Source organism: Temnothorax nylanderi, unplaced genomic scaffold, assembly GCF_030848795.1.
Source record: "Temnothorax nylanderi isolate EJ_2023f unplaced genomic scaffold, tnyl_v1.0 TNYL_tig0504_pilon, whole genome shotgun sequence".
NCBI lineage: Eukaryota > Metazoa > Arthropoda > Insecta > Hymenoptera > Formicidae > Temnothorax > Temnothorax nylanderi.
The window spans coordinates 20027-45385 of record NW_027249566.1 but is presented as its reverse complement, the minus strand read 5'-3'; the positions used below and the strand labels follow the sequence as shown (position 1 = coordinate 45385).

At 38.7% G+C, this 25359-nt stretch overlaps 4 protein-coding genes and 1 long non-coding RNA gene across 5 annotated transcripts; 2 read left to right on the top strand and 3 right to left on the bottom strand.

Annotated features, from left to right (window-relative positions):
* Window positions 1-14: 14 nt before the first annotated feature.
* On the bottom strand, window positions 15-9847 carry Coq6 (ubiquinone biosynthesis protein COQ6, mitochondrial). Its single transcript, XM_071722662.1, has 8 exons — window positions 9630-9847; window positions 8927-9117; window positions 8430-8669; window positions 1572-1679; window positions 1376-1438; window positions 753-1063; window positions 223-505; window positions 15-137 (listed from the first exon to the last, which is right to left on the bottom strand). The coding sequence occupies exons 1-8, from the start codon at window positions 9823-9825 to the stop codon at window positions 87-89; spliced, it is 1443 nt and encodes a 480-aa protein (XP_071578763.1). The 5' UTR covers window positions 9826-9847; the 3' UTR covers window positions 15-86.
* LOC139783480 (transient receptor potential channel pyrexia-like) lies at window positions 2057-8431 on the top strand. The gene is made up of 6 exons (XM_071722661.1): window positions 2057-3362; window positions 3434-3735; window positions 3814-3996; window positions 5531-5816; window positions 6064-6441; window positions 6622-8431. The coding sequence occupies exons 1-6, from the start codon at window positions 3243-3245 to the stop codon at window positions 8179-8181; spliced, it is 2829 nt and encodes a 942-aa protein (XP_071578762.1). The 5' UTR covers window positions 2057-3242; the 3' UTR covers window positions 8182-8431.
* Window positions 9848-11899: 2052 nt separating the features above from the next.
* Window positions 11900-12771, bottom strand: LOC139783475 (uncharacterized). Its single transcript, XR_011721277.1, has 2 exons — window positions 12687-12771; window positions 11900-12424 (listed from the first exon to the last, which is right to left on the bottom strand). It is a non-coding gene; the product is annotated as an uncharacterized lncRNA (long non-coding RNA).
* A 181-nt stretch (window positions 12772-12952) lies between these two features.
* LOC139783472 (protein FAM161A-like) lies at window positions 12953-20972 on the top strand. Its single transcript, XM_071722648.1, has 9 exons — window positions 12953-13039; window positions 14427-14980; window positions 15514-15720; window positions 16030-16188; window positions 16413-16631; window positions 17109-17351; window positions 17665-17787; window positions 17864-18008; window positions 18422-20972. Exons 2-9 carry the CDS (start codon window positions 14433-14435, stop codon window positions 18821-18823), a joined length of 2046 nt encoding a protein of 681 aa, XP_071578749.1. The 5' UTR covers window positions 12953-13039; window positions 14427-14432; the 3' UTR covers window positions 18824-20972.
* On the bottom strand, window positions 19539-23337 carry LOC139783473 (CLIP domain-containing serine protease HP8-like). The gene is made up of 5 exons (XM_071722649.1): window positions 22957-23337; window positions 22372-22538; window positions 21075-21366; window positions 20625-20896; window positions 19539-20247 (listed from the first exon to the last, which is right to left on the bottom strand). The coding sequence occupies exons 1-5, from the start codon at window positions 23030-23032 to the stop codon at window positions 19897-19899; spliced, it is 1158 nt and encodes a 385-aa protein (XP_071578750.1). The 5' UTR covers window positions 23033-23337; the 3' UTR covers window positions 19539-19896.
* Window positions 23338-25359: the final 2022 nt, after the last annotated feature.

The window sequence follows — 25359 nt, the reverse complement described above, 5'->3', positions numbered from 1 at the left end:
ATTACAAACCATCCTTCACATTCCAAAATATTTTTAATTAGCGTAATGTCACAATATTTCTATTTACATTCTAATCTCACTATTAACTAGCATTTTTTAAAAATATTATTTCCTGCAGCCTGTTGCATCAACAGTCTCTAAAAGGAAAAATCGTATTTCGGTTAATGTCGAACAAAAAATAATGCTTCTTTCTTCAAAAATATGTATTTATTAATGCATTACCTTGAATGGTGGCACAGCATCCACCAGTTGCAATCCCAGGCTTCTACCAAGAACAACGGGTGCTGTGGTGTATTGATAGAACCGACAGAGTCCATCGATGGCGAACATCATTGGTACGTTGTGACGTTGCCTGGATGTCTCATACTTTCGCAAATAGTGGATATCATTGAGATGACTGCCGTTCACGACGGCCTCGGCGAGGATCTGCGTCAGCTCCGTCACGTCGCCGAAACCTAAATTCACACCTTGACCCGCCAAAGGATGAACTCGATGCGCAGCGTCCCTTTAAAAACACACGAAGATCAATGAAAGATTAAATGAATATTAATGTATTAAATTTGTTGTATTATACGATAAATTGTTTCTAATAAAATCTCAATATAACAATTTCGCTTTAAAGACGAATTGTAATGACGAATAGAATTTTTCTTGTGACGATTATCGTTGAGATTTGTTTCGGGTCTTTATTTGAGATTTTTGTTCAGATTTCCATCAACCGATATAATTCTTATGATCAGAAATTTTCTTACCCAACCAACACCGTGCCCGGCTGGACGTAAGACGAGGCATGGCCGAAACCCAAGGGAAACGCTGCCCGTGATCGCTCGACGATCGCCGCCACGGAGGGCGGCATTTGCCTGGACGCGTTGGTCTTCAAGGCGAGTCTCGAGAGCAGCCAGTGGAATCCATACATCCCGGTCTCAACGATGCTGCTCTTCGGATAGGTCCGCCACAACGCTTCGTTTATTTTGTCGACAAACTCCTCCTCCGAGACTTTCATCAGTTCCTTCGCCTTCTCACTCGTTATACTCCATACGAGCGAACTGATAGAATCTGTCAACTATTAGAGAATTTGAATTGTTATTATGATAAATCAATTCATTAATCCTCGTTCTTCCTCGGAGGGGGGGGGGGGGATCGCGTTCAATTAAATTACTTAAAGTATTCGACTTCATGCACATCCATTTTGCATATCTTATTATAAATTATTCTTGAAAGACGCTGAAGATAACACGGAATAATATTCCCTTTTTTTATTTTATTTCATTGATTTTGTTATGTCCCCGCAAGATTTTCCAAGCGTTCAGACGCTCTTTAGGCTTTGATATTGTTCACGCGAAGAGACGAATAAGTACAAAGACTGATAAGTTACCGGAAGCAATGCGATGGGTCCTGTTGGGAGGAATCTCTGCCAAGCGACAATGTTCTCCGTGGGCTGAAATCAATTAACGACTAGTATTATAACTTAGCAGCTCATAGATAATTTCTGGAATATGAGAAACCGCCGTATCTCTTATTTCTATTCTGTGCCTGTGTATTACATTACATATTTTCAAGAGAAATATTACCTCAGACAGCTTGAGAGTCGCGACAATGCCCGATTGATTGTATTGCCAGTTAAGATAAATCACCCCCATCGCCTTTCTCACCAGCGAGTTAACACCATCGGCGCCCACCTGGAACACATCCAGCGCTTTATTTATGCTTGACAGTAACCGCGTCTTAAAAGTAAAATTATAAACGTTGTTATAAGGAAGATTATTGGATTAGCACGAGGATAGCGCGGATAATGCGCGTTGCGACAGACGAGCGCGAAGATTTACAAACATGTACGAAAATAACGTCAGTGCTGTTCCAGATTTCAGCGGAGATGTCGGAGATCGTCTGCGTCGAATGGTTAACGTCTTATACTTGTTTCCCGTCGTAAACGCTACTTCGTTTATACACAAATCTGCAGATATTATCCGCAAAAAGTGCTATTTACATTCTGATATAACAGTCAAATATGTTAGAAAACCTCACAAAAGCTTGCACAAAACCTCGTAGTTATTTAAAACAAATTATATTACTAATCCTTATTATTAAAGAAAACGTTAATTTATTTTCCAAATTATATTTATTTTTAATGTTATTTTTTTTTCTTTAGTTTGTGTGTGTGTGTGTGTGTGTGTGTGTGTGTGTGTGTGTGTTCATGTGTTTTTTCCTTTAAGTTTTTCTTGCAAATTGAAGTAGATGCAAGTCTTTAACAGATGTCTTTAACATATGTCTATGTTGATCAATCATAATAAATAGACTGTTATAAAACATATTCTCTCGAGTCTTTCATTAATTAAAAATTAATTATAAGAGGAAGGAAATACACGTGAACGACGATTTCGTTGAATGATATCGGTTGATGGACCGACCGAATTCCACTGAATGTGTTTACGCATGGAATGACCGGAGTTGATTGATAAAACAATTATTTCCGCCGGGACAGTAGGGAAAGAGTCTGCGGTCGGGGATTTTCTTCTTCTCCTTCTTCGTCGTTGAAACATGCCGGATACGCGAGGAACGAGAGAGAACCGCGAAAGATTAATGGAAGCTAAATATATAACTGTTTTATAAACACATGTGGGTATCTTGAGATATACAGAGAGCCGGAATAGTCGACTAAGTGTTCAGTATTAGCGAACAAGAGCGAGCGATAGATACGCATTAGAAAGTCATCCATTCTACAATGTCAAGAGAATTGCTCATCAAACGACCGGTCTAACGATATGTTTCCCGTTATTCGCCGTTAATCATCATCGCAAAGTTAATACTTGGATGAAAAAATCATCGTCGTATTGTCTAGTGATAAATGTATTATTGTACGCGTGGAAGTGTGCTGCGAGAATGATATTGAGCTAACCGAGAGAAGAAACTTTCCACCCTTTGTACGAATCGCTACGCGATTATAGTATCTATTGTTATATATCGGGACTGAGGTTTTTAATAAACAGACCACGGATTAACTAACAAACAAATATGTATTTGGAAGATAAGATGTGAGTGACTGTGCGGCTGCCGGGTAACTGCGGCTCGAGTCGCGTCGTGAGGAAATCAACAAGATTGGGAGCAATTCGGAGTAGTCACACGCACACTGCGTGGCTATAGGGCATACATAAATACTGCCGAGCATCTCGAGACATTACAATTATAGTGCCCATTCATGTGGCTCAGATAATTTCTTTAAGAATCCAAAGGAGGACATAATTATGTCAATTCTCGGTAAGAAGAATTTCTTCGAAAGACTCTCCGGCAATCGTTTGACGCGAGAGACACTGAGAATGGAAGCTGCCAACAACGGAACACCGTCTATTGTGATCAGCAACCAAGTCAGTGAAAGAAATAATGATCGATTATCGATGATCTTCTGACGTTTCCTTAACACTTGTACTGAATTTAGGAAGAACGCGAGGACATTTGGATGAGTGAGATCGACGGTGGCAGCATCTCCTCCGAGAACAGCTCGGATTCTGTTACCTGCCATATACCAACGACACCGATGACACAGGAGCAACCTTGGAGCAAGAAGGAAGTTGAAGCGGCACTATCGAATCTTCCAGGGGGCGAAGTCGCCCTCTCCCTGATCCCTTCTCTTCAAGATGACGCTCTACAAAAGGCTTTAGAGGAATTCAAATGCTTGACTCTCAACGAAACTGTGGATTGTAGGCATCGCAAGATCTCGTTGCCTACGTTTGCAAATGGGTACCTAATGACAACAACGAAAATTTAGTCTTACATCAGGTGTAAAAGTGAGGAATAAAAATAAGCTTATCCGTGCAGGTTTATGCGAAAAGCTCTATTAGATAGTGAAAACGGAGCAGCGGCTGCCGCAACTCCAGGTCGGCTACTTGCAGAATGGCCGGACACGTGTCTATTGATTTCTAGCTGGTTGGGTCACGTGGAGATCGCGAGGGTTTTGCTGGACAAAAGCGCACCAGTTTCCACATGTGATTGCGATGGAAGGTATATATAATAGTTATAATTTGCGATAATCAGATATTATTATTGAGAATTTATTAACAAGGGACATTAGTGCTGCTCTTTACCGATTTTGATGAAACTTGCAGGAGTTGTAGGAAATACTATGTAGTAAATATTTGTAAAGTCGTTTTTTCTTAATGGGCCCTAGGAGCTGAGTTATAAACAATTATAGGTGGATCTTTCCACTGTGTATCCATATTAAGCCGCTTAACTTCTATCCTCGCGATTGAAATGAAACTTTGAAATAATTTAAGCATACTTCAGAATTATTTAAAACTAGTCAGATTTGCTGCAAAATTGCCAGGAGCAGCAGAATTCGGATTCACTGTTAAGGACGTTCTCCGGTCCTTATACTAGAGAAAATCGATTTTCTTTAGATTTTCTTGAAACTGTGAATATACGTTAATTTAGGTGTGCTTTATGCGTGGTATAAATTTCAGTACCTCTTCCGGTATAAAAAATAAAGATACTGAGCCTCAAAGTTTCAACTTTTACTAATGAAAAGGTTTTTCAGGCCAAACGGTAAGAGATACGAGGTTGGCCAAGAGGACCAAAGTTGTTCCTCTCGTCGAGTTCTATAAGGAAAAAATGCCAAAATTAAAAAAAAATTAAATTTTAAAATTTTTTTTGGTAAAAATTGAAACTTTGAGGCCCAGTATCTTGATTTTTTATACCGGAAGAGGTACTGAAATTTATACCACGCATAAAGCACATCTAAATTAACGTATATTCACAGTTTCAAGAAAATCTAAAGAAAATCGATTTTCTCTAGTATAAGGACCGGAGAACGTCCTTAAGGGCTTGGTGGATCTGCCATCCAAACTGTGAAAAGTGCTACTGTTTCAAGTACTGTTTGCTTGAAACATTGCACATAAACTGTGTATAAATCGTTTAAAAAAATTTGTTACTTATAATTATTATCTAATCAGCAATCAAATAAAACTACGAATAAATTAATTTATAGATAATAAATAAGTGAGAAAAGTAGCAAAACTGCATTTAGCCGCTGCTAGTTGCTGCAAACGGGCAATTTTGTAGAAACATTCAGAAACATTACCCATAGAAATACATGCAAACGTAATTATTAGTTTAGATGGCAGACTCCACCAAGCCACCAATATTTTGAATTCTGGTGTTTCTGGCAATATTGCAGCAAATCTGATTAGCTTTAAATGATCCTGAAGCATGCTTAAATTTCCCAAGGTTTCATTTCAATCGAGAGGGTAGAAGGTAAGCGGCTTAATATAAATACGCAGCGGAAAGATCCACCTATAATTGTTTATAACTCGGCTCCCATTCAGAAAAACGGCTTTACAGATATTCATTACATAGTATCTCCTACAACTCCTACAAGTTTGATCAAAATCCGCGGAGAGCAGCGCGTAGTGTCCTCTTGTAAATATCTCGAAAATTACCTGATTCTATCATATCTAACTATGACATACCTTGACTAGAACTAATCAAGCAAGCCTGCAACTTCAACTGATTTTCGAAAAATGACGTTTTTACAACCTAGAACGCCGTTACATCTGGCAGCTTGCGCCGCGTCTGTAAAACTCGTGGAGGAATTACTGAAGCACGGCGCCGATCCGCGCAAATGGGACCTCGGGAAGAAATGCACCCCGTTGCATTGCGCCGCAGCGGCGGGTTGCGTTGCTACCGTCAAATGCTTGATCAAATCGGGTGCGAACGTGGACGCCGGATTGTCCGGCAAAAGCCCGCTTCACTATGCTGTGTTAAACAACGCCGGAGATTGTGTCGAGGCTCTACTGCAAGCAGGTGCTTGTCCCAATAATCCACAGGTGCACCTTTATCACGACCGTGTCAAGCACGAATTTGGTGGGGAAGTAATGCCTAAACAGAAATTCTTAAAGTGAAATTTTATCGAGATAATTGTATGCGGAAAGTAATGGATCATAAGATGTTTAACGTCACATTAATGAGCAATAATAAAATTCTACGAATCAAAATTTTCCCACTAAAGTAACGCGTCTCTTCAAGATTCGGGAGCGAATATATCTTCGATGAATTAATATGATTCGTTGGCAGGTTTACACAGAGACACCTTTGCATGTGGCGGCTAGTTTGGGCAACGTGCATTGTACCAAACTGTTATTGAGTCATGGGGCAGATGTGAGAGTGCAACTGGGTGTCGCGAGGTCAACACCTCTACACCTGGCAGCCGAAGAGGGAAGTGTAGAGTGCACCAGGTTGTTGTTGAATGCTGGTGCGGCCTGGGAAGCAAAAAATTCGCGCGGTCAGACGGCAATGCACCTAGCAGCGCTTGCTCAATCTGTAGAAACGTTAGATGCATTAATAAATGCCGGGGCGAAAGTCAACGCAGAGGATGACGACGGGCGAACTCCTCTACATGCTGCAGTTGCAAAAGCTCTAAGGAGCGGGGAACTGGTCAGAACTTTAATACAGGTTCGCAATTTAATTGAAAATTTTCCTTGAACAAAAAATAATCCTAATATTATTTTAAATTTGCGTCAATAAAAAAGATTAAATAAATTATATTCTAATAAAAGAGTTTTGTAAAAGAAATAGACAATAATAATTAAAAGTAACAACACGAAAATAATAGAAGTTTTCTTCCTTCAAAAGGCAGGTGCCTCGGTCAACAAGGCGGACAAGTTCGGCTACACGCCGTTGCACATCGCGGCCCTGAATGAGAGTTCGCCCACGGTGATGATGCTGCTGGCGAAGGGTGCTGATGTGACGGCGCGCACCAAGGGCGGCGTTTCTGCCCTTAGCTTTATTATACGTCGCACTCCGGATGTATTGCCGCGCTTTGTGGCGCGCTTTGATCAGGCGATCTCGTTGCACGATCATGAATTGGGCGATGTGGACTGTGAGCTACGGCTGGACTTCCGACCGTTGGTGCCAGGCGGTCGCGGCGAGACGGATTTGATGCTCTGCCTGGTGGAGGTTGGTCAGGGTCATGTGCTGAAGCACCCGTTGTGCGAGAGCTTTCTCTATCTCAAGTGGCTGCGTATCCGCAAATTCTTCCTGCTCAGCTTGATGTTTCACTCGATCTTCGTCGCCCTCTTTACCGGGTATATCGGAGCAACGTATCTTTGGCAAGTAAAACGGCTCAGTAATGTTCTCCTCTGGCCGGTGCTGATATTCACCTGCGTGCTCGCCTGCAAGGAACTCTTTCAAGTCGCCCACGGTATCTGCTCATACGCAAGACGCTGGGAGAACTGGCTACAGTGGAGCGTGATCATGGCTTCTGGCATCATCCTGATTCCGTCGGTATATACTTGGCAGCATCACGTTGCTGCCCTGGGTGTCCTGCTGGTCTGGATCGAGTTGATGATGGTGGTCGGTCGCTTTCCCATGTTCGGTATCTACGTACAGATGTTCACCCAAGTGTCCATCAACTTCTTCAAGTTTCTTGCAGCCTACGTTTGCCTCATAGTCGGCTTCTCTCTCGGCTTTAGCGTGCTGCACAAAAATTATAAATCCTTCGCCGATCCATTGATCAGTCTACTCAAGACGGTGATTATGATGTCGGGTGAACTCGAGTTCGAGGATGTCTTCTTCGACGAAACAGCGCCGCTCAAGTATCCCGGTACGGCCCACCTGATGCTCCTCGGCTTCGTTATTCTAGTGACAGTGATTCTGACGAATCTGATGGTTGGTCTAGCCGTATCGGATATCCAAGAGCTTCGCAGATGCGCCGGACTTGATCGACTAGTACGTCGTGCCGAGCTCGTGGCTCATCTCGAGAATATGCTGTTCTCCAAACTTTTGGATCACGCTCCGGCACGCAGGATAATACGGGCGTGTAGAAGAGGCGCTCTGCTATTACATCCACCGTATCACTGCGCCTTGCACATTCGGCCGAACGATCCGCGCGAAAAACGTTTACCACGAGATCTTATCCGAGCGATATATCGCCTGGTCAGCGAGAGGAAAACGCGGCGAGCGACGTTCAGAGGCGGCGTGCCACCACTGTCGCGAAATGCAAATGCGTCCACAGCAGATTCGAGTCACGCGAGGCTCAGCAGGATGTACAGCAACGAGAGCCAGCAGCAGCTGAACGAGCTGGCAGTCGAGTTGAAAAGATGCTCGTACAACATCAGCACAAGGCTGGACAGCTTGACCGATAAGGTGGAGAGTATCGCAAGGGACTTGGGCATGTCGACGCACTTACATTAATGTTGCCTAATTATTGTCTTATCGAGCATTTCGAATTGTTAAAAGAAATAAGTGAAAAAACCATGAGAACTAGCGATTCAAAAAAGAAGCACGAACTTGAGGTGAAAGAGATATAAATTATCAGAGCCTAATAATAATTTAATAGAGATATGACTCTAACGAGCCGCATATTTTCAACGACAATCTACATACACATATCTATTTCGAAAATTGTATAAAAATCCAATGTAGTTTTATTTAATCCTCACCAGTAACCTGGTCCTGTATTGCTCCCCAGATTGCAGCTGTACAGTGACAAACTCCATGGATGTCTTTGGAAGTTTTATATTGGCAACCTTAGAATCGTAAATTACAGTAACATTTTCCATTTCAGAAAGCTGCTTGTTGACCGCGTGCAACAGTAGGTCATTCTCGACTATATAAGCTAGATTATTGTTCAACAAATCCTCGTCGAACGTTATCATAGCATCGGAACATGCTTCCCACACCTATTGTAAAAAAAATTATATCTAGATGTCATAGATTCTCTAATTTTATAAAACAGAACCATATAAACTACACAAAAATCAGAACCCTAAAGATTACATTTTAACTACAGCATTTTAATCATAATTGACTATTAGCTAAGTAATGTATCAAGATCAACCGTTATAAGTAGAAATTATCTTTATATTATTAATGCAAACTTAGTAACTTAACGATGTAATTAATTCTAAAATAGCAAAGAAGGAATGTAAAGGATTACCTGCATTCTTCTTACTGGAGAACAGCGGATTGCCTCTATGTGTTTCCATGCTCCTATACTGGATAATAAGATACGAGTTTGCTGATTCAATGCAACAACTCGATTGGAGTATTGCTCCTGCGGTGTGTATTCCTGTTTAGTGTTACCCTCCAAAAGTAAGATCTTTTTATTCGCTAGTCTTTGATTATTTGCTGAAACAAACAAACATATACTTGCCTCATATATCTTAGATGCAGAAAGCATAACAAAACCATAGATAAAACGCAGACCTTCAGTTTTAAAGGATATATATTCCAAGTTCTTTTTGTCTCACAGAATACTTTAAAATAATTGCAACAATTAAAATAATTCCATTAATTAATAATTGCTAATGGCAATTTTGATACATGTGGTATTAGAATATTTGTTTGTTGTTTTAACAGGTAATTATTTTTGGAAGAAAAGTGGAAATTATTTTAAATATCTATAAGTTTGTTAAGAAATGTAATAAAATTCTTGAGAGGTCTTTAATTGAAAAAGAAGACAGCTTTGTGTCCTAATTTTATCACTAAAATTTAGTTTTAAAAATTTTTCTTTTAATTAGACTTCTTAAATAGTTTTCTTAAATTTCTTTGAACAACCTGATAGACTTCTGTCAGTGGTTCTCACATTTTTTCTTGACCATCTGCTATACACAAACTGATAGTGTTGATAAAAAGCTAACCTATGGCGCATGCCAACGTCGTGCCAACCATGCCGCCTCCGGCGACGACGACATCGTAGGTCTCCTCATTTTTCGCGGTATTCGAGTAGCTCCTTCTCGAGACCGCAATCGCGCTGGGAATAACACGCTCGCAATTCCGCGATAACGACGCGAGAATTAATCGGCATGTCGACATCGTCTCCATGAGAGTCGCCATTGCACTGACGTCACTGACGAGTGCAGCCTGTGCAGCGAAGTGAGCGAAGCGGGTGTAGAAACGCCCGACACGATCGAGAATTCGAGAAGAAGGAGAAAATGAAAACTGCGCCTCCGTGTTTCGCAAAATACGCAAAACACAGGCCGATTTATCGCTCAATTACTCTGTTCGATACGCATTATCATTTAGTCTTATTGTGACGCCATTCTGTATTCAGAAATTGTAGAAGAAGCAGAAAAGTTAAAGTCAAACTTATCTAATATATGAACTTGTGCATATATCGAAGCACAATTAATGCATTTTCGATAGAATTAGCGCTTTTAGGCCAGTCATATTAGACATCGAATCGTCCAATTAATCTTCCCAGGTTGCAATCACCATGAATCGCTTTGATTTGAGGTGCTATAATAAGTGGGATTTATTTTGCTTCGCAAAATTAACGCGCAATAAAAAGTTATTAACAATATTATCAACAAAAAACACGATTTTTTTTATTTTTTCTCAAATATCTCGAAAACTAAGCAAGATAGGGTAACTAACTATACATACCTTTTTTGTAGAGCGTAAAATTATCTACAATAATGATCTGAACAACATTTATCATCAAGTCAGTCGTTTAGTTTGCACGCGCCGTCAAAGTCCGAGACTCGGATCCCGAAAACCCTCGATTTCATCGTTTTTTTGAAGTTGCGCCGGTGATTTTTTTCCGTCATTTAAAATGGAATTAAAAATCCCCAAAAAATCACACATTATCTGAGAATACTTTTCATGATGCAACCGATTTTTTAGAGCTATGTAAGCAAAAAATTTTGATTTTTTGGAATAGTCTTAGTTTTTCGCTGTTTTCAGGCCTTAGAATTTATTTGAGACAAATTTTATCGTATGCATCTTGTTGTGGACGAAATTTGCAACAAAAAAGGACCCTTGTATTTTTTTCGTACGACAAACGCTGATTTTTTTATTGACGCGCAAAGTTATCCAATATTGCGCTCAGGTCGGATAACGCTTAACTTTGCGCGTCAATAAAAAAATCAACGTTCATCGTACGAAAAAAATACAAGGGTCCTTTTTTGTTACAAATTTTGTCCAAAACAAGATGCATATGATAAAATTTGTCTCAAATGAATTCTAAGGCCTGAAAACAGCGAAAAACTAAGACTAATCCAAAAAGTTAAAATTTTTTGCTTACATAGCTACAAACTAAAGAAAAAGAGTCTAAAAAATCGGTTGCATCATGAAAAGTATTCTCAGATGATGTGTGATTTTTTGGGGATTTTTAATTCCATTTTAAATGACGGAAAAAAATCACCGGCACAACATCAAAAAAACGATGAAATCGAGAGTTTTTGGGATCCGAGTCTCGGAGTTTGACGGCGCGTGCAAACTAAACGACTAGACTTGACGATCAATGTCGTTCGTGTCCTGAGCTTATTAAATAACTTTAAAAATGTTTTAAAAATCTGAAAAAATTTATAGAGCATGTTTGAACCTTATAGAATACGAAATAATACTTTAGAACAATAAAACAAATTTTAAATAACTGTTTAAATTTAACCATAGAGATATAAGAATAGAGTGCGCGAGTCATATGCTAGCACGTAAGAGACTGCGATATAGGAATAGAAAAAGAACGCTGCATATGGGCCCCTTCTGTCTTTGTCTATGCGCGCATGCGAGACAAAGACAGAAGGAGCCCATATGCAGCGTTCTCTTTCTCTATTCCTCTATCGTTGTTTCAGCTCGCTTGCGCACTCTATTCTTATATCTCTATGAATTTAACAAATAAATTCGGAAAAGTCGTTAAAAAAACGTAAACATTTAAAAAAAATCATATCTCTGGTTGAAATTGATGTAGAATAAAATTTTTTTTTAAATAGAAGCTGAAGAGTTGTTCTTTTTAAGAAAAAAATTACGTCAATCTTGTATTATTGAAAAATAGTATTTTTTTTACAATTAAAAAATGCGTATTTTTGATGTCGTTATAGATTCATGAAAAAAAGGAATAAAAATAAGATAATCATGTGATATTTGTTTTAAATTGCGTATTTATAGAAAATATTATAAAAGAGCAGTGAAAGTATTATAAAAGTTTATATTTTTATATTTTATGATTAATAATATTAACAATCCCGGCATACACATAAGCGATGTTCCTCACATATGGGTCTTAATTGTCTTATATATTTAATTTTAACACTTATGTATCTAACTTCTTTTGATGTAAGTTTTAAGACCCTATTATACATTTGGCACACGTAGCACCTGTGTGCATGGGTCATTCGTGTCCGTTCGAGATTTGTAATCTCCAGTACTCGAATCGCGGTTGTATCAACGGAATCTAACCAAGTTTTTTCCTGAAGTGGCTCTTCACTTGAAGTTTTTTTTCAGCTACTACAAATGGCACCACCTCTGCTGAGTTTCAAGATATTACAGGTAATAAATTTTGGCCGGACATAAATGACCCATGGACAGAGGCTGAGGGTTAATCCTCTTTTAATAATCCGGGCCTGCATGCAATATATACGCGGTGTAATAGCGGAGATTTGAGGGTATAAATTTCGCCGGATCATCGAGATTTCACCGCCCGCACGACATACACCTGCAATTAAACGCCCAAGTAGGATATATAATTATATATGTTTAACTGCACCAAAACAGCACGCATGTCAAAAGACATCGTAAAGACATCTTTAAGATGTTTTCAGACATGGTACGTATGTCTAAAACGTGTCTTAAATATGTCTTTTTATAGTTATGCGTTCTGTCTGGGAAAATTCATAATGAGTTGAAACTCATGATATCAGTGATGAATAAAATCGTGATAACATCATCATAATGTCATTATGAATTTTATGTTTTACCTGGGCGAGATTCGTGCTCGAAAGAAAATGTCGGTAGATACGACGATCTTCCCCACAGGTACGACGGTAACGTTCATATTTCTGACGAATCGATCGAATTATTTTGCGCGCCATTTATTTCCACGGGACTGGTCGCAGGGCGTTAGCACTTCCTCGCGAGCTTCACCATGACGACGGCGACGCCAGGTCGGCGATGCCAGGTCGCATTGATCCCCTTTAGTAAGTACGGTAACGGCCATCAACAAAGCAACCAACGCCGTTTGCATCCCGTTTCTGGGACTCGGATCTCGGAGCAATAAACCTCCGCTACGGAGTCGACCTGGAATCACATTCGGCTGATCGCTCGGATGAAGGTGATTTATAGTAACGACCCGGATAGCTGCACAAATCTGTCGAGAACATATTTTTAAAGTGTCTATATACTACAAATTTTGTCGATAGAATGTCAATATAATAGAAATATAATAGAAATATATAATAGAATCCTGTTATTAACAGGATATAATGGCTGATTGACTGCAGAAACTGAACCCAGAATCTGTCGTTTTATAACATTTAATTGTATTCCACTTAAATGATGTTTACGAAATGGCAAATTTTGTTCGGTTTCTGCCGATAATTTGCTGTTAGCTAATGTCAGATTCTGCCGGTATAAAACACGAGTTTAATATGCAGATATATGGGCAAATCTGCTGCCAATCTGTTGTCACATCTGCGGGCAGTTTATTGCTTATTGTGCGATCGAGGAGGAAGCCCCATGAAGAATCCGATAGAAAAACTTCTAAGAATTCGGTAGACCTTCGAAATGGACTTGGAAAAGTGTCTTTTAATTTTGATGACGATTAGAACATAATATGTTTGCGAAAGATACATTTGTAGGTAGAGCTTAAATACACATTAATCATGCTATCCTAAATGCTCCGTAATTTTAGGGCCTTTGACTATAGCAAGACCTGCAGTGATTGACTAAAGATTTGGTCATTTGGTAATTAGAAAAGTCAGTAGAATTTATGTTCCTCTCTTACAGTTTAACGTTTGCTATCTCTGGTAATAGTAATTTTTAGATATCCTGTACATCTGCGGCATATCTTACGTACTGTGTAATTATAATCTTATACTGTAATTATATACATATAGGTAGCAGTTGTACAATTCTATTGTATAATTTGATTACGTTATGATCCTATCTTTGATAATATTTACATGTCATTACAGGTTTTAAATAGCTTTCCAGTCTGTTGAATTAATAATTATTTTTCATCAATTAAATGCCGAAAAGGAAAAAGGATAGATGAATATATTAGCAGTTACAAAATATCTATTGTAGATTGTAGCTGATGTATCTTTTTATTTATCAATGAATATTATGCGTACTTAATTAGCAGCAAATTTATTAATACTCAAAAGCATATTTATTCTCAATAAGAAACTTATTTTTCGCTCGTTTGAAACAAAGGCTATAATGAGGAGTAAGACCAATATACGAGCATTAATAGATGTTACGGCAAATTCATATTATATCTAATTTTATATGTATTATTGTAATATATATGTGTAAATTGGAATATATATGTGTTACAATAATACATATAAAATTAGATATAATATGAATTTGCCGTAACATCTATTAATGCTCGTATATTGGTCTTACTCCTCATTATAGCCCATATTTATTCTATCACAAATTATTTATATGTTACATTATTTGCACGTATTACATCATATTTCGTAATAAATCAGTGAACCATGACGGAGCACAGAGGCACATCTTTCTTCCATTCGTGCGTGAAGATGCCGGTGGATCCTTGTAGCCGGCAACCAACCCCTTCTTACGAACGTCCTCGACTGTCGTCCGGGAGCCAAAGATCAGAGAAGGTGAAGAAAATCAACTTTGCCGAGGGCGAAACCGTCGAAAACTCGGAGTCGTCAAGTCCACGCGACACCTTGGAGAACTTTCTGGACTTTCTGAAGAGCATACCTGATTACGGGCAGGTGCACCATTTGTCGAACGAGCAGTTTAAGCAGAAGGTCGAGTACCTGAGGAGGAAACAGCGGCTGCTTCTGCAAAATCTGAGGAACTCACTGGATGACGCGGAGGAGCCGCCGTCGAGTTTGTCGATCGCGAGAAACGAGAGCTCGAAGTCAAAGAACGTCAAGCCGAACGTTCTCGTCGACGATCTCAAGCTGAACGGCAAGAAGTGTTACCTCGAGGAATCTAGAACTAGCAGTCCGATCCTGTTCCCATCCGGCAGTTTCGCCAGTCTCGCCGAGGATCAAGATCTGCTAACGTACAGGTAATATATTCTCAGACAGCCAAGTCTGTCGAAAGCAGATCTTGCCAAGTATCTGCTACAAATTTTGTCGGCAGAAAGATTACAAATTTATTGATGCCGGTTCTGATATATCACATGATGTCGGCAGAAGAACGCCAACAGAAGTTATAACAGAGGCTTCTAAAACATAATCAGACAGCAGATTGGCGGCAGAAATCGAGCAGAGATTCTATTCTAGAACCGTTCAGGCTTTGCGCGGTTTCTACCGCCAATCTGCTGTCTGATATATTTCAGTAAACTCTGTCGGCAGAACATAAGCTGAATACGGACGCAGTTGATGTCAGTTTGCTGACATGTCTGTTACCAATCTGTCGACAGACTGCCATGTATCATTTTGATTACTTTAATTAATTATCAGACGATAATAGAGGAAGAGATCAGGCAGCTGATAAGAAAGAATCTCTCAATTTACAAATACAGTGGAGAAATGATATATAATTATATCTGTCTTTTGCCATCTCTCGCTGCTATTTACGCTTCAATGTTGATTCCAGATGCAGAGACAAAGACAAAGAGACGAAGACAATACGCAATAAGGAGATCCTCGCGGCCAATAAGAGTTGGAGCACGTGGAGTGAGTCGAAGAGCGATGACAGCGTGAATAGCGATAGTGAAGACAGCATTGAAACGAAGAGTTTACCGCCGAATAGCTCGAAAGAGTGGCATCCCACGGTGCCTAAGCCATTTAGTTTCACGCTGAGGTAAACATCCGAACCGCGAAGTTTCTTGCGTGCATTTAAAAATAACTGCTTAATGGATGCGTCTTTCTTTATGTATTAGTTTTCTTCGAGTATTAGCATAAAAATGTATTCGTTTCTATTATTAATCTAATCTTGACAAACATTCAGCCAGCATTTCTTTTATCGGATGAGAATCAACTTTACTAATAAAGGATTAAATTATTTTTTTTCCTTTTAGCTTCATAAAATGTCTTGAAATATCTTTATGCTTTTATGCTATAATACATTGCATATATTTTTTTCTGTAGAACGTTACATATCCTGTTTTAGAGAAGAAGTGGAAAAATATATGACAGAAATAGAGACAGTCGAGTGTGCAAATGAGGATAATGGAAAGAAGAGTCCCTCGAAAAAACGGCGAGTCAGACCGATTCCTATCACGTCCAAGATACCGCTCTACGATAAACTAATGGCCGAGAAAGAGGAAAGGTCGGCTACGTAACGCTTTCGTATTTATAGATAGATGCGTAACACTATATATCTTTTAATTTCCCGGATTTAATATCGTATCTCCAATTCTGAAAGTTTATAACTATATTTTTATATATTATTTAATTTTCTTTATTTTAATTCTTAAGCAATTAAGTTAAATCTAATTATTTAGAGATCTACGAAATTAATATTTCAATGTGATGCGCGTTTTTTATTTCCAGAAGTCGCATCGTGCGCGAGGAGAGTGCGCTGAACCTGCTGTCGCAGGTGCGGCCGTTTAAGCTGGTGTGCGACCGCCGTGCCTGGCGATCCATGGCGAGGTCCAGTCCTGAGCTTTGCTCGAGCAAGAGCGGCTCTTCGCGTTTCAAGGCTAAACCGGTGCCGAGAAACCTGTTCGGCACCGAGGTTTACGACCGTATGCTCGAGGACGAATACTATAGGTCAGCCTCTCGCTATTAAAATTGTCCCATCCTGTGCACATTTTATTTTAGAAAAAATTTTAAATAAAAAATTAAATTTGTATACGCGTTTAATATATTTATATCATATCTTGCTCTTTCTCTTTCTTTCTTGGTGCCAATGAAAACGGCAAAATCGCACCGTTGTTCATATCGAATGTCCGGAAAATACTGACATTTCTCTCGGTTAAACACTGTCAACTGTCTTCGAATTGCAAATGGATAAAAATTTTGGGGAATTAAATCTTATTGTTAGTTTAATTATCTTATAGCTCATTCTGTATATGTGTGAAGGTTTATATATGAGCAACTAAAATTGCCTTGCAATTCGAAAAGATGAGTTTGATTATTAGAACCTGAAGGCACTTAGGCGATTTAACAAGATTACCTAAAGACTTTACGAAATCGAGAATTAAAACCAATTAGATTCAGCGTAAGGATTTACGCGCGCGGTTCCAGGCAGCTAAGGAAAAGGGTGAGGGCCGCCGAGTTGCTGAAGTCGTCTTCCTTACCGCCGTCGATGGCGAGGCGTGAACGTGTCAAGTCTGCGTGTGCACATTTGCAGGACGTGGAGCCCAACAAAGATGAGGACGAGTTTGTCACCCCGGCAATAACGTCTGAGAGAACCAGGTCCGCAATGACATCCATATTGTCCTCGCGCGGGAACAATCTGGCCGCGATTCTGAGATGTCAGGCCTCACGGTACGGCCTAATAATTTACCCATTATTTATATTCCCAAAAGATTGATTTTAGGAATTCAACCGAGGAAACAAATTGTTTTCAGACATAAAAATCGATTATGAACCATCCTTGTTTTTTATAAACCATTATAGTTTCATGAATTAAAAGGGAGAAAATAAATAAAAGGATATTATTCTTTGGGGCCAATGTTAAAGACTAAATTTTCACAGAATACCAATTTAAGATTTAATTTTTTCTAAACACAACGAATTCTCCCTAAAGCTTTAATTAGAAATAAATTCACATGCGTAACAATAAAAAAACTCATTGCAGAGAGAAACTGGAGCGCGAGATACGGGAGCGGATGGAGGAGAAGCGACGGGAACAGATACTGAAGTTCAGAGAGACACTGATTGGTCGGAAACCTGCGTGGAAGGCCTTGAGATCGGCCGCGAGGTACGCACTGGAACTGTAAATCTAAATGTTCGTCGATTTTCACGATCGAATATTGATCTAATGTCGTGAAAACAAGGCACGAGCACGATAGAGACCTGGACATGCGGACGTCCCTTCGTCGCGACGAGGCACGGGAACAGGCCGAACGTCATCGATTGCAGATGGAAATGATGCTGGACCGCGTGACGCAAATACCGAACCTCTTTGAGCGGCATTCTCAGGTACTGTGAGTTCCTTATAGTTATTTGCGTGCGTCAACATTACAAGATAACTACAGGATATTAGATAATTTTTTCAAGGAAGAATTAATTAAATATATTTATCAATGATTGCCTTCTCTGTGACAATTCAAATAGATAGCACCGTGTCCAAAATCGAGACATAAGACGTCATTAAGATGTCTTTTTGTCGTCATTTTATAAGACGTCTAAAAGATGTCTTTAAGACGTCATATGTCCCAATTTTGGATATACGTGCTGTCTGGGAAGTAAACGTATTTTAATATTTTATTTGTGCATTTTACCCATTAACATATAAAGTGGATAAAATTAAGATATTGTAAATTCTTTAGAATATGTTCTAATCTAAGAAAGTATCGTATAAACTACGCGCGCTTTATACATGAACTTTGCAGAGCTTTCAATCGCTCGTGAAGGCGCAACAGAAGGCTTCTCCGAAAAGCGCTCATGCCCGAAAGAAGAAGAAGAAAAAGAAGAAACAGCAGCAATCGAAAAGGTCCACGTCAAGTAGCTTGGATTCGTATCTGAGCTTCGCTAGCAACTCTAGACCGAATTCCGGATCATTAACCAGTTCTTCCGGTACTCCGATCTTAAGCCAATCATCGTCGAAGTCGTCGGGTGATTTCTCCGATAAATCCGCAGCCAAGTCGGAGGCCTCGACGTTGAAGAGGAAGGCCGATCGCGGGCCGCTGAAGGTGTCGATCAACGAGACGGCGGAACTGATTGAGGATCGTAACGAGAAATTGTCCAGTAGCGACGAACGATCTCGCAGTGATAACGTCACTGCCGAAGAATGAATTGAACCGATAATTCTAATTATCGTGAAATTATTCTGAATATCAGGTTCCTACGTTTGACTAATTATATTATGATTAGATATTACGACAATTAGCTAAGCTTTGATTAGCTAACCAAGACGCAGTTTGAAAATATTTGAAGAGGAAGTTTTTTATCTATTCAACTTTTATAATCACTATTTATATATTAAACTGCATTTTATATCTTTACTACTTTCATATATATAATTATTTATAAGGGTATAAGTCTAGCTAAGTTTCTGATATATTGACATTTGTCGAGAAAGAACGGTTCTGAGTTCTGAGTTAATCGAAGAATTATACGAAATTAAAGCGATTGCGATATATTCCGGGAAGTCCAGTGTTATCGCGACTGACACAAATACGTCTTGTAGAACTTAGGAAACAAACAACATCTTTTTTTTATTAAAAAAATCGTATATTATCGATATATTATAAAGAGTAAAAACAACATGATATGTTAACATGATATGTTATAAATTATAATCACGCATCGGTTTAGCACAAATATCCATTAGCAAGCAGAACGTCCGTTTCTCTCTCTCTCTCTCTCTCTCTCTCTCTCTTTCTCTCAATTTTTTCTTTTCATCGAAGATGTTATGTGTTACATGCTTATTACACATGCAATAAAGTAGCATAATCAAATTTAATTTACGTTACAATCCCGAAAGATCTCCGTCTAAATGGAATAAAGTTGTACCGGCAGTAAGATACTTTATTCTAATAAAAGGATAACTTTAAAGTTAACAATAATTATTTTTATAAATTAAAAACACGCACCAACGGTATTCACTTGTGGATCCACTTTTCTAGACGCCTAAAAATCACCTATTTCCACAAGAATTGCAAATATATTCATTTTCTGCCACTGCAATTTTACTTGTCCTGCCAATATTTCGAATTTCAATTTTATCTGTCTCTCGAATGCCTCGCGAAATTTATGTTCTCATTCTCATCTCGCGATCGATTACCGCGTTTGCGTCACTTTATCTCAAACACGTAGATTAGAAGTATTGTGAAAGACTTGCGTTCCGCAACGTTTCAGTCGCACTTTAATCTGTCATCGTGTTAAGGATCCAGTCCATGTAGTAAGCGACTTTGGTGTAGACTCCGGGGAAGCCCTCGGTGCCGCACTGTTTCAGTCCGTAACTGACCACGCCGTATTGGATGATGCGCACTGATCTGCCGTTGTATATACCACCCGCTTGAAGAGGTCCACCGCTGTCGCCCAAGCAGGAGTCCACGTTCATCTGGCCGCCGGCACACAACTGCTTGTACCAAATCTGCGTGGTCCGTTTGTATATTTCTTTACACTGGTCATTGTTCATCAGCGGCAATTTCGCCTGCAGGAGGTCCTGACTGCGCGGACCTAATTCCGTCGCGCCCCAGCCGGTCACTACAGCCTGTCAATCAGAAGAGAAATTTCGAAATAGAAGTGAATCAATCTTTATAAAAATCGAGAGATAAATCTTTGAATATCAAAACGAAGTTTTTTAGAAACGATTAGAGAATGTTTCTTGGAAAACTTTGATGGATTATAGAATCGAAGAGACATGGTTGCGAAATATTCTAATTTAAGAGAGAGAAAGAGAGGGAATATATGAGAAATGTTATTTAAATATTACTTTGCTAGTTATTGTCAAATTAGTAGTAGTAGATTTGAATACTTTGAAATAAAATAAAAATGTAACTCTCGCAAATCTGCTCGGCTACTTCTTCCGTTATTACTTCCTGACTGGAAGAATTGAATGGAAAGAATGTATATTGATTATTCTCTCACCGTTTTATGATTTAGTATCGCCGCAGTACCAAAGGGCAGACAAATGGGCTTGGCATTCCGAGGTCTGAAGTCTACAGAATCGTTCAATCTGATAAGCGCGATGTCATTTTGCAGCCTCGTTCTCGTGTAATCCGGATGGAAGTGGACGCTATCCACGCCGAAATCCTGATACTGCTCGGCACAAAAGACCTCTTGCCCATTGTTATCTCTCTCGCAATCACGTTCCTTGTTTATGTCGTGATCTCCTATTCTGACGCCTATTAATCTGAGACCTGGAGAATAACGATTCGGATTACACGAATTTATACCAATTACAAGAAACAATTAATAAACCTCCCTTGAGAACAACGTTTCTCAAATATCTTTCAAACTTTATTTTTTTATCCTTGATTCCTTTTTTATATTTAAACCAATTTTTGTTATGTTTACGGCTATATAAGTTTTCCTTACCCGCTGGAAGTGTCGTGACGCAATGAGCAGCGGTGAGGATGTAACGCGAGGAGATGACTGTGCCGCCGCAACGGAATTCCGGATTCGGTCTTCCGGTGTCGTATGCGATTAACGCCATCCATGGATACTGGAAGATTCCAGTTTTGTTGCCGCCGACCACCTTCTGCTGGTTGATAGGCCCGCACGCTACATGATCCAACAGACGTAGTTTCGGGTGATTTGTTACATCTGGTGGACCTGGATCAGTGTCTGGGGCTGTCGTCGTCGTTGTCGACGTCGTCGTTGTTGTTGCCTATTGCCAAAAAGTAATATTTAACATGAGACAGAATGGAAAAACAACACTTGAATTTAATTTTTACGAAGAAGCGAAAATTCAACTATCTTACAATTACAAACAATTTATAAGGAAATTTTATTATGTTTTACAAATGTAAAAGTAACATGCACCCTACGCATAATTGTCCAATTATTACAAACGCGCGTCCACGAAGTGATATTAAAAATCCTCAAAAATATAGGAGAATTGTGCGTAGAAATATTTTCATTGCTTTGTTCAGAAAATATATATCCTTAAGATTAAACTAAGACAGCTTTGATTGCAAGAAAATCTCTGATTTTATCGTTACGCGCGGTATAATAAAAAATTTAACAAATTTCAAATTTCAACGAATAATAAAGCTCTAACTCGATGTCCTGCTAATACAACGAGATCGGGATAAAACGGAAACTCGAGGTCACAGAAACCTGTTTCAGCATTATTTCAGAAGACGATTAAACGGTTCGCAGCGACGACGCATCCTTATGACGTACACGAATGACGACAGCATGCGATATGTATATGTATAATGTGATATATCACGTGGAAATGATAAAAAGTCATCCGAAACGCATTAATCTCGATGTCCTTGATGAGAACCAATCAATCTGACAATAAATAATCTTTTGACATTTCAAAAATTTATTTACGAAACTAGCAATGAATCGGAAACAAATAGAGGAATAAAATCATTAATACAAAGTTGCTACAATAATTTAGTCGCGAAAGAAGTGTGTTTTTTTAAGCATTATAATTCCTAATTAGAATCTCTCTTTGCTTTCTAGTTTATTCTGTTTACTTTTTAATTAAATTAGCTTTAAATAAAATAAAATAAAATTCTTTCTCTTAAATTAGAGATTGTGGATTATATTACACGTTAATTAACTTTACTTGATTACTTTATTTGCTTTCAATAAATTAGTTAGTTCTAAGTTAATGTTTTTATCAATAAATTAATGTGTCTAGATCAAGTTCAATTACCTGGTTGCAACAAACCTTCGGGTCACTGCCCTCGAAGCCACATTGTGAGTTTCTAAGAGTTCGCAACGCCTCTGCCGAAAGTGGTCTTGGACCTCTCAGAATTGCTATAATCTCTGGACAATTGCGAATGTTAATGCAATCAGCACTTCCATCCGAGCACCTGTTCTCTGTAACAGTAAATCATTGTTTAATTTACTCAATCGATATTTTTAAATAGCAATTTTCTAAGGACAAAATTCACACTTTATCGAAGTTTAGAATAAATTCGGTTTAGAATGAATCGCATGACCAATTTTCAAACGTACATATGTAGAAATAATTTGGATTATCTCAAATGGAACATTCATCTGGAAAAGCATCTCGATATAAATACAAATGTATGATAAAAGTCTTATGGATGCATTAAAATGTTAATATGTCAATTAATTGTGTCAAATGTAATTTTTACGATTTAAAATAAAAGCATGAATTTTTTAAAAATTTGATCAAGCAAGGATTCGCTGTTAGAACTGACGTCTTTTTCAAATGGAAATGCTCATGCAACGAAAAACTGACGTTAGAATTGACGTCTAATGAACCACTCACGTGCATCGATTGTTGATAGAGCGAGGAAAAGGACAAGCGTCCCGATAAACATCATGTTTATTTGTGGTATCAGCATACAACTCTTCGCCAATCAATCTCGAAATTACTTTCTGGCTATTCTTCTTTCCCTCTTCTCTCTTCTCTCCCTCACGGATCAGTGCGAGCCGGGGATTTTCCTATTTCGCTCCGATGGTTCTTACCGATTAACGCGCTTCGGTAAGAGAGCTCGCACTCCGTTGAGGAATGCGATAAATCCCACTCGCGAATCGCGTCGGTCTCTCGTGACAAGTCCGCACTCAATCCGAGGTGTATCACGGGTCAGACCAAAACCGGTACTAATCGGGTGCCCGTGAGTCGCCAATCGACTAAGCTCCTTCACCACTTGCTGGGCCTATTAAATCTGTCAGTTTGGTGGGGACGATCGTCGATAATGATCCATCGGTTGCCGTGATTCGTTGCCGATTAAAGCTGAATCTGGCGATTCGTGCCTTGCGGAAATGCGCGAATTTTTATCGTTGAGAATAATTCGTTATGACGCAAATTAATAGTTCCAGGAATGTTGATATTGATGTTGTGTTTACGTACATCCGGTTCACAGAAATAATGTTATATGTCTGTATAGGGTGAATTTGTCTTTTGAATTCACGCCTCCGATAAATTTAGAATCGATCTGCAATTGGAAGATTTTTATGATTTTTATCTAGAGAACTAATTTTTATTTTGTACGTTTGTACATTATATTATTCTGTTATCTGTTTTCTTTAAAAATTTGATTTTTAATTTATTTAAAACTTTCAATGTTTAACCTTTTATTAATTACATTTTAAAAGTTTATAGATAGATCTTTCTCTTACTTTATCATTTGCGTTTGAAGAATTATGCAATAAACTTTAAACACTGGCGACACTGTACATGCATATGTTTCTCTATAAACAATTTCAAGAATCATTTCATGTTATTTCACAATTCAGTTCTGAAATCATGGAAGCTAGATAAACATGTATTTACTACTCTTGCTAAATTGATCTTAATTAACGGCGTAATTTTTTGAAAGAAACATATTTGTTTATTAAAATAAAAATAAAAAAATGACAAAATCAATCTTCTTCTAGAAAGGAAATTAATGTCGTCTATAAATAAAATTAAAATAAAGGCAAAGTGAAGTAGCAGGAATTTTTCCTAAAAGATATACGTAGAGAGGAGATATGAGGAATGAGAGGGTAAAATAAAAGGGAAAGAGGCAGAGAAAAAAACCGGTTGGATATTGGAATAATTAAAGCTTATTCTCGTTCGGAAAATGATAACTCCAAGAAGTCTCGCAAGAAAAAATCGATCGAGAATAGACGCATGACTTTTGTAATCACCGGGAGTTTCCCGAGATAACATTACTGCATGATTGAGCTCAGGCAGGAGTGTTGTCCTGTTAAAACGTGCAACTATTAGCATCGTCTACAATACACAGAGTAAGCGTGGAGTAAGGAGTAAGAGCAGGCGTAAGAGGGCTATTTTCGGTTTAAGAGAGCTGGCGTAAGGGCGTAAGCGAAATAAATTAATTTTGTTTCTCAGGAATAGAATAAATCTTTTTTTCTCAATAAACGCTGAAGATGGCTCAAAAGAAGAGCCGAAACGTTCGTCACTTTTAAATACATGTTTTCGTTTTATTTGCGCACCACGTTCCGCGCCCCTGACTCGCATTCGCCATTAAATCTCTGACACTTTCACGAGTCTAATTATATTATTGTTTATTTCTTATTCCTACTCTTATTCTTACACTTACGCTCGGCCAATCAGGACGCAACAAGCTATAATGCTTACTCCTGCCTACTCTTACTCCTTACTCCACGCTTAGGCCCGGTCTACAATAGGTGTCGTAACTGTCGTAAGTCGTTAGTCGTAAGAAATTGACCAATCACAATCGAATTTGAAGAAAATAATCAACTAATGATTGGTCAATTTCTTACGACTCACGACTTACGACAGTTACGACATCCATTGTAGACCGGGCCTTTTACTCCGTGTATTGTAGACGATACTTGTCATCGTTGACAGATGAGGAAAGTTACGACAAAATATCAGCACTTTCCTCTAAACCTACTACCGTTACCAAGGACGTCGCCCATTGCGTATCTCTTTACATATTTGTTATTCAACTCAGCAGAATCTTTAAACTTTAAACGTATCGTCATGATCTATGACCGCAACAAAATGCGAAGATTCGTTTAGGAAGTTCTTCGTAATATTGAAAAGGCATTTATTACTGTAAGGCGATTAGTACAATCAATGAGTTAATGATTAATTGGCACATCATGATTAATAATAATTAATTGATCACTGAGTTTTTGAGAATTACTCTTTTGTAAAGCTTGAGGAGGAAATTTTTGATGGTTTGTCGACTTATCTCTC

What these genes read in the sequence shown, in the direction of transcription:
- LOC139783480 (XM_071722661.1), top strand. Translation starts at nt 3,243, where the DNA reads ATGTCAATTCTCGGTAAGAAGAATTTCTTCGAAAGACTCTCCGGCAAT. An exon ending in TTGCCTACGTTTGCAAATGG is followed by an intron (nt 3,736 to 3,813) that starts GTACCTAATGAC and finishes TTATCCGTGCAG; the next exon opens with GTTTATGCGAAAAGCTCTAT. An exon ending in TGGTCAGAACTTTAATACAG is followed by an intron (nt 6,442 to 6,621) that starts GTTCGCAATTTA and finishes TTCCTTCAAAAG; the next exon opens with GCAGGTGCCTCGGTCAACAA.
- Coq6 (XM_071722662.1), bottom strand. Translation starts at nt 9,825, where the DNA reads ATGGCGACTCTCATGGAGACGATGTCGACATGCCGATTAATTCTCGCG. An exon ending in GACGTTGGCATGCGCCATAG is followed by an intron (nt 9,118 to 9,629) that starts GTTAGCTTTTTA and finishes TGTTTGTTTCAG; the next exon opens with CAAATAATCAAAGACTAGCG. An exon ending in CCGGGCACGGTGTTGGTTGG is followed by an intron (nt 506 to 752) that starts GTAAGAAAATTT and finishes GTGTTTTTAAAG; the next exon opens with GGACGCTGCGCATCGAGTTC.
- LOC139783472 (XM_071722648.1), top strand. Translation starts at nt 14,433, where the DNA reads ATGACGGAGCACAGAGGCACATCTTTCTTCCATTCGTGCGTGAAGATG. An exon ending in CCATTTAGTTTCACGCTGAG is followed by an intron (nt 15,721 to 16,029) that starts GTAAACATCCGA and finishes ATCCTGTTTTAG; the next exon opens with AGAAGAAGTGGAAAAATATA. An exon ending in CTGAGATGTCAGGCCTCACG is followed by an intron (nt 17,352 to 17,664) that starts GTACGGCCTAAT and finishes AACTCATTGCAG; the next exon opens with AGAGAAACTGGAGCGCGAGA.
- LOC139783473 (XM_071722649.1), bottom strand. Translation starts at nt 23,032, where the DNA reads ATGCTGATACCACAAATAAACATGATGTTTATCGGGACGCTTGTCCTT. An exon ending in TCTATCAACAATCGATGCAC is followed by an intron (nt 22,539 to 22,956) that starts GTGAGTGGTTCA and finishes TTACTGTTACAG; the next exon opens with AGAACAGGTGCTCGGATGGA. An exon ending in CGAAGGTTTGTTGCAACCAG is followed by an intron (nt 21,367 to 22,371) that starts GTAATTGAACTT and finishes TTTTGGCAATAG; the next exon opens with GCAACAACAACGACGACGTC.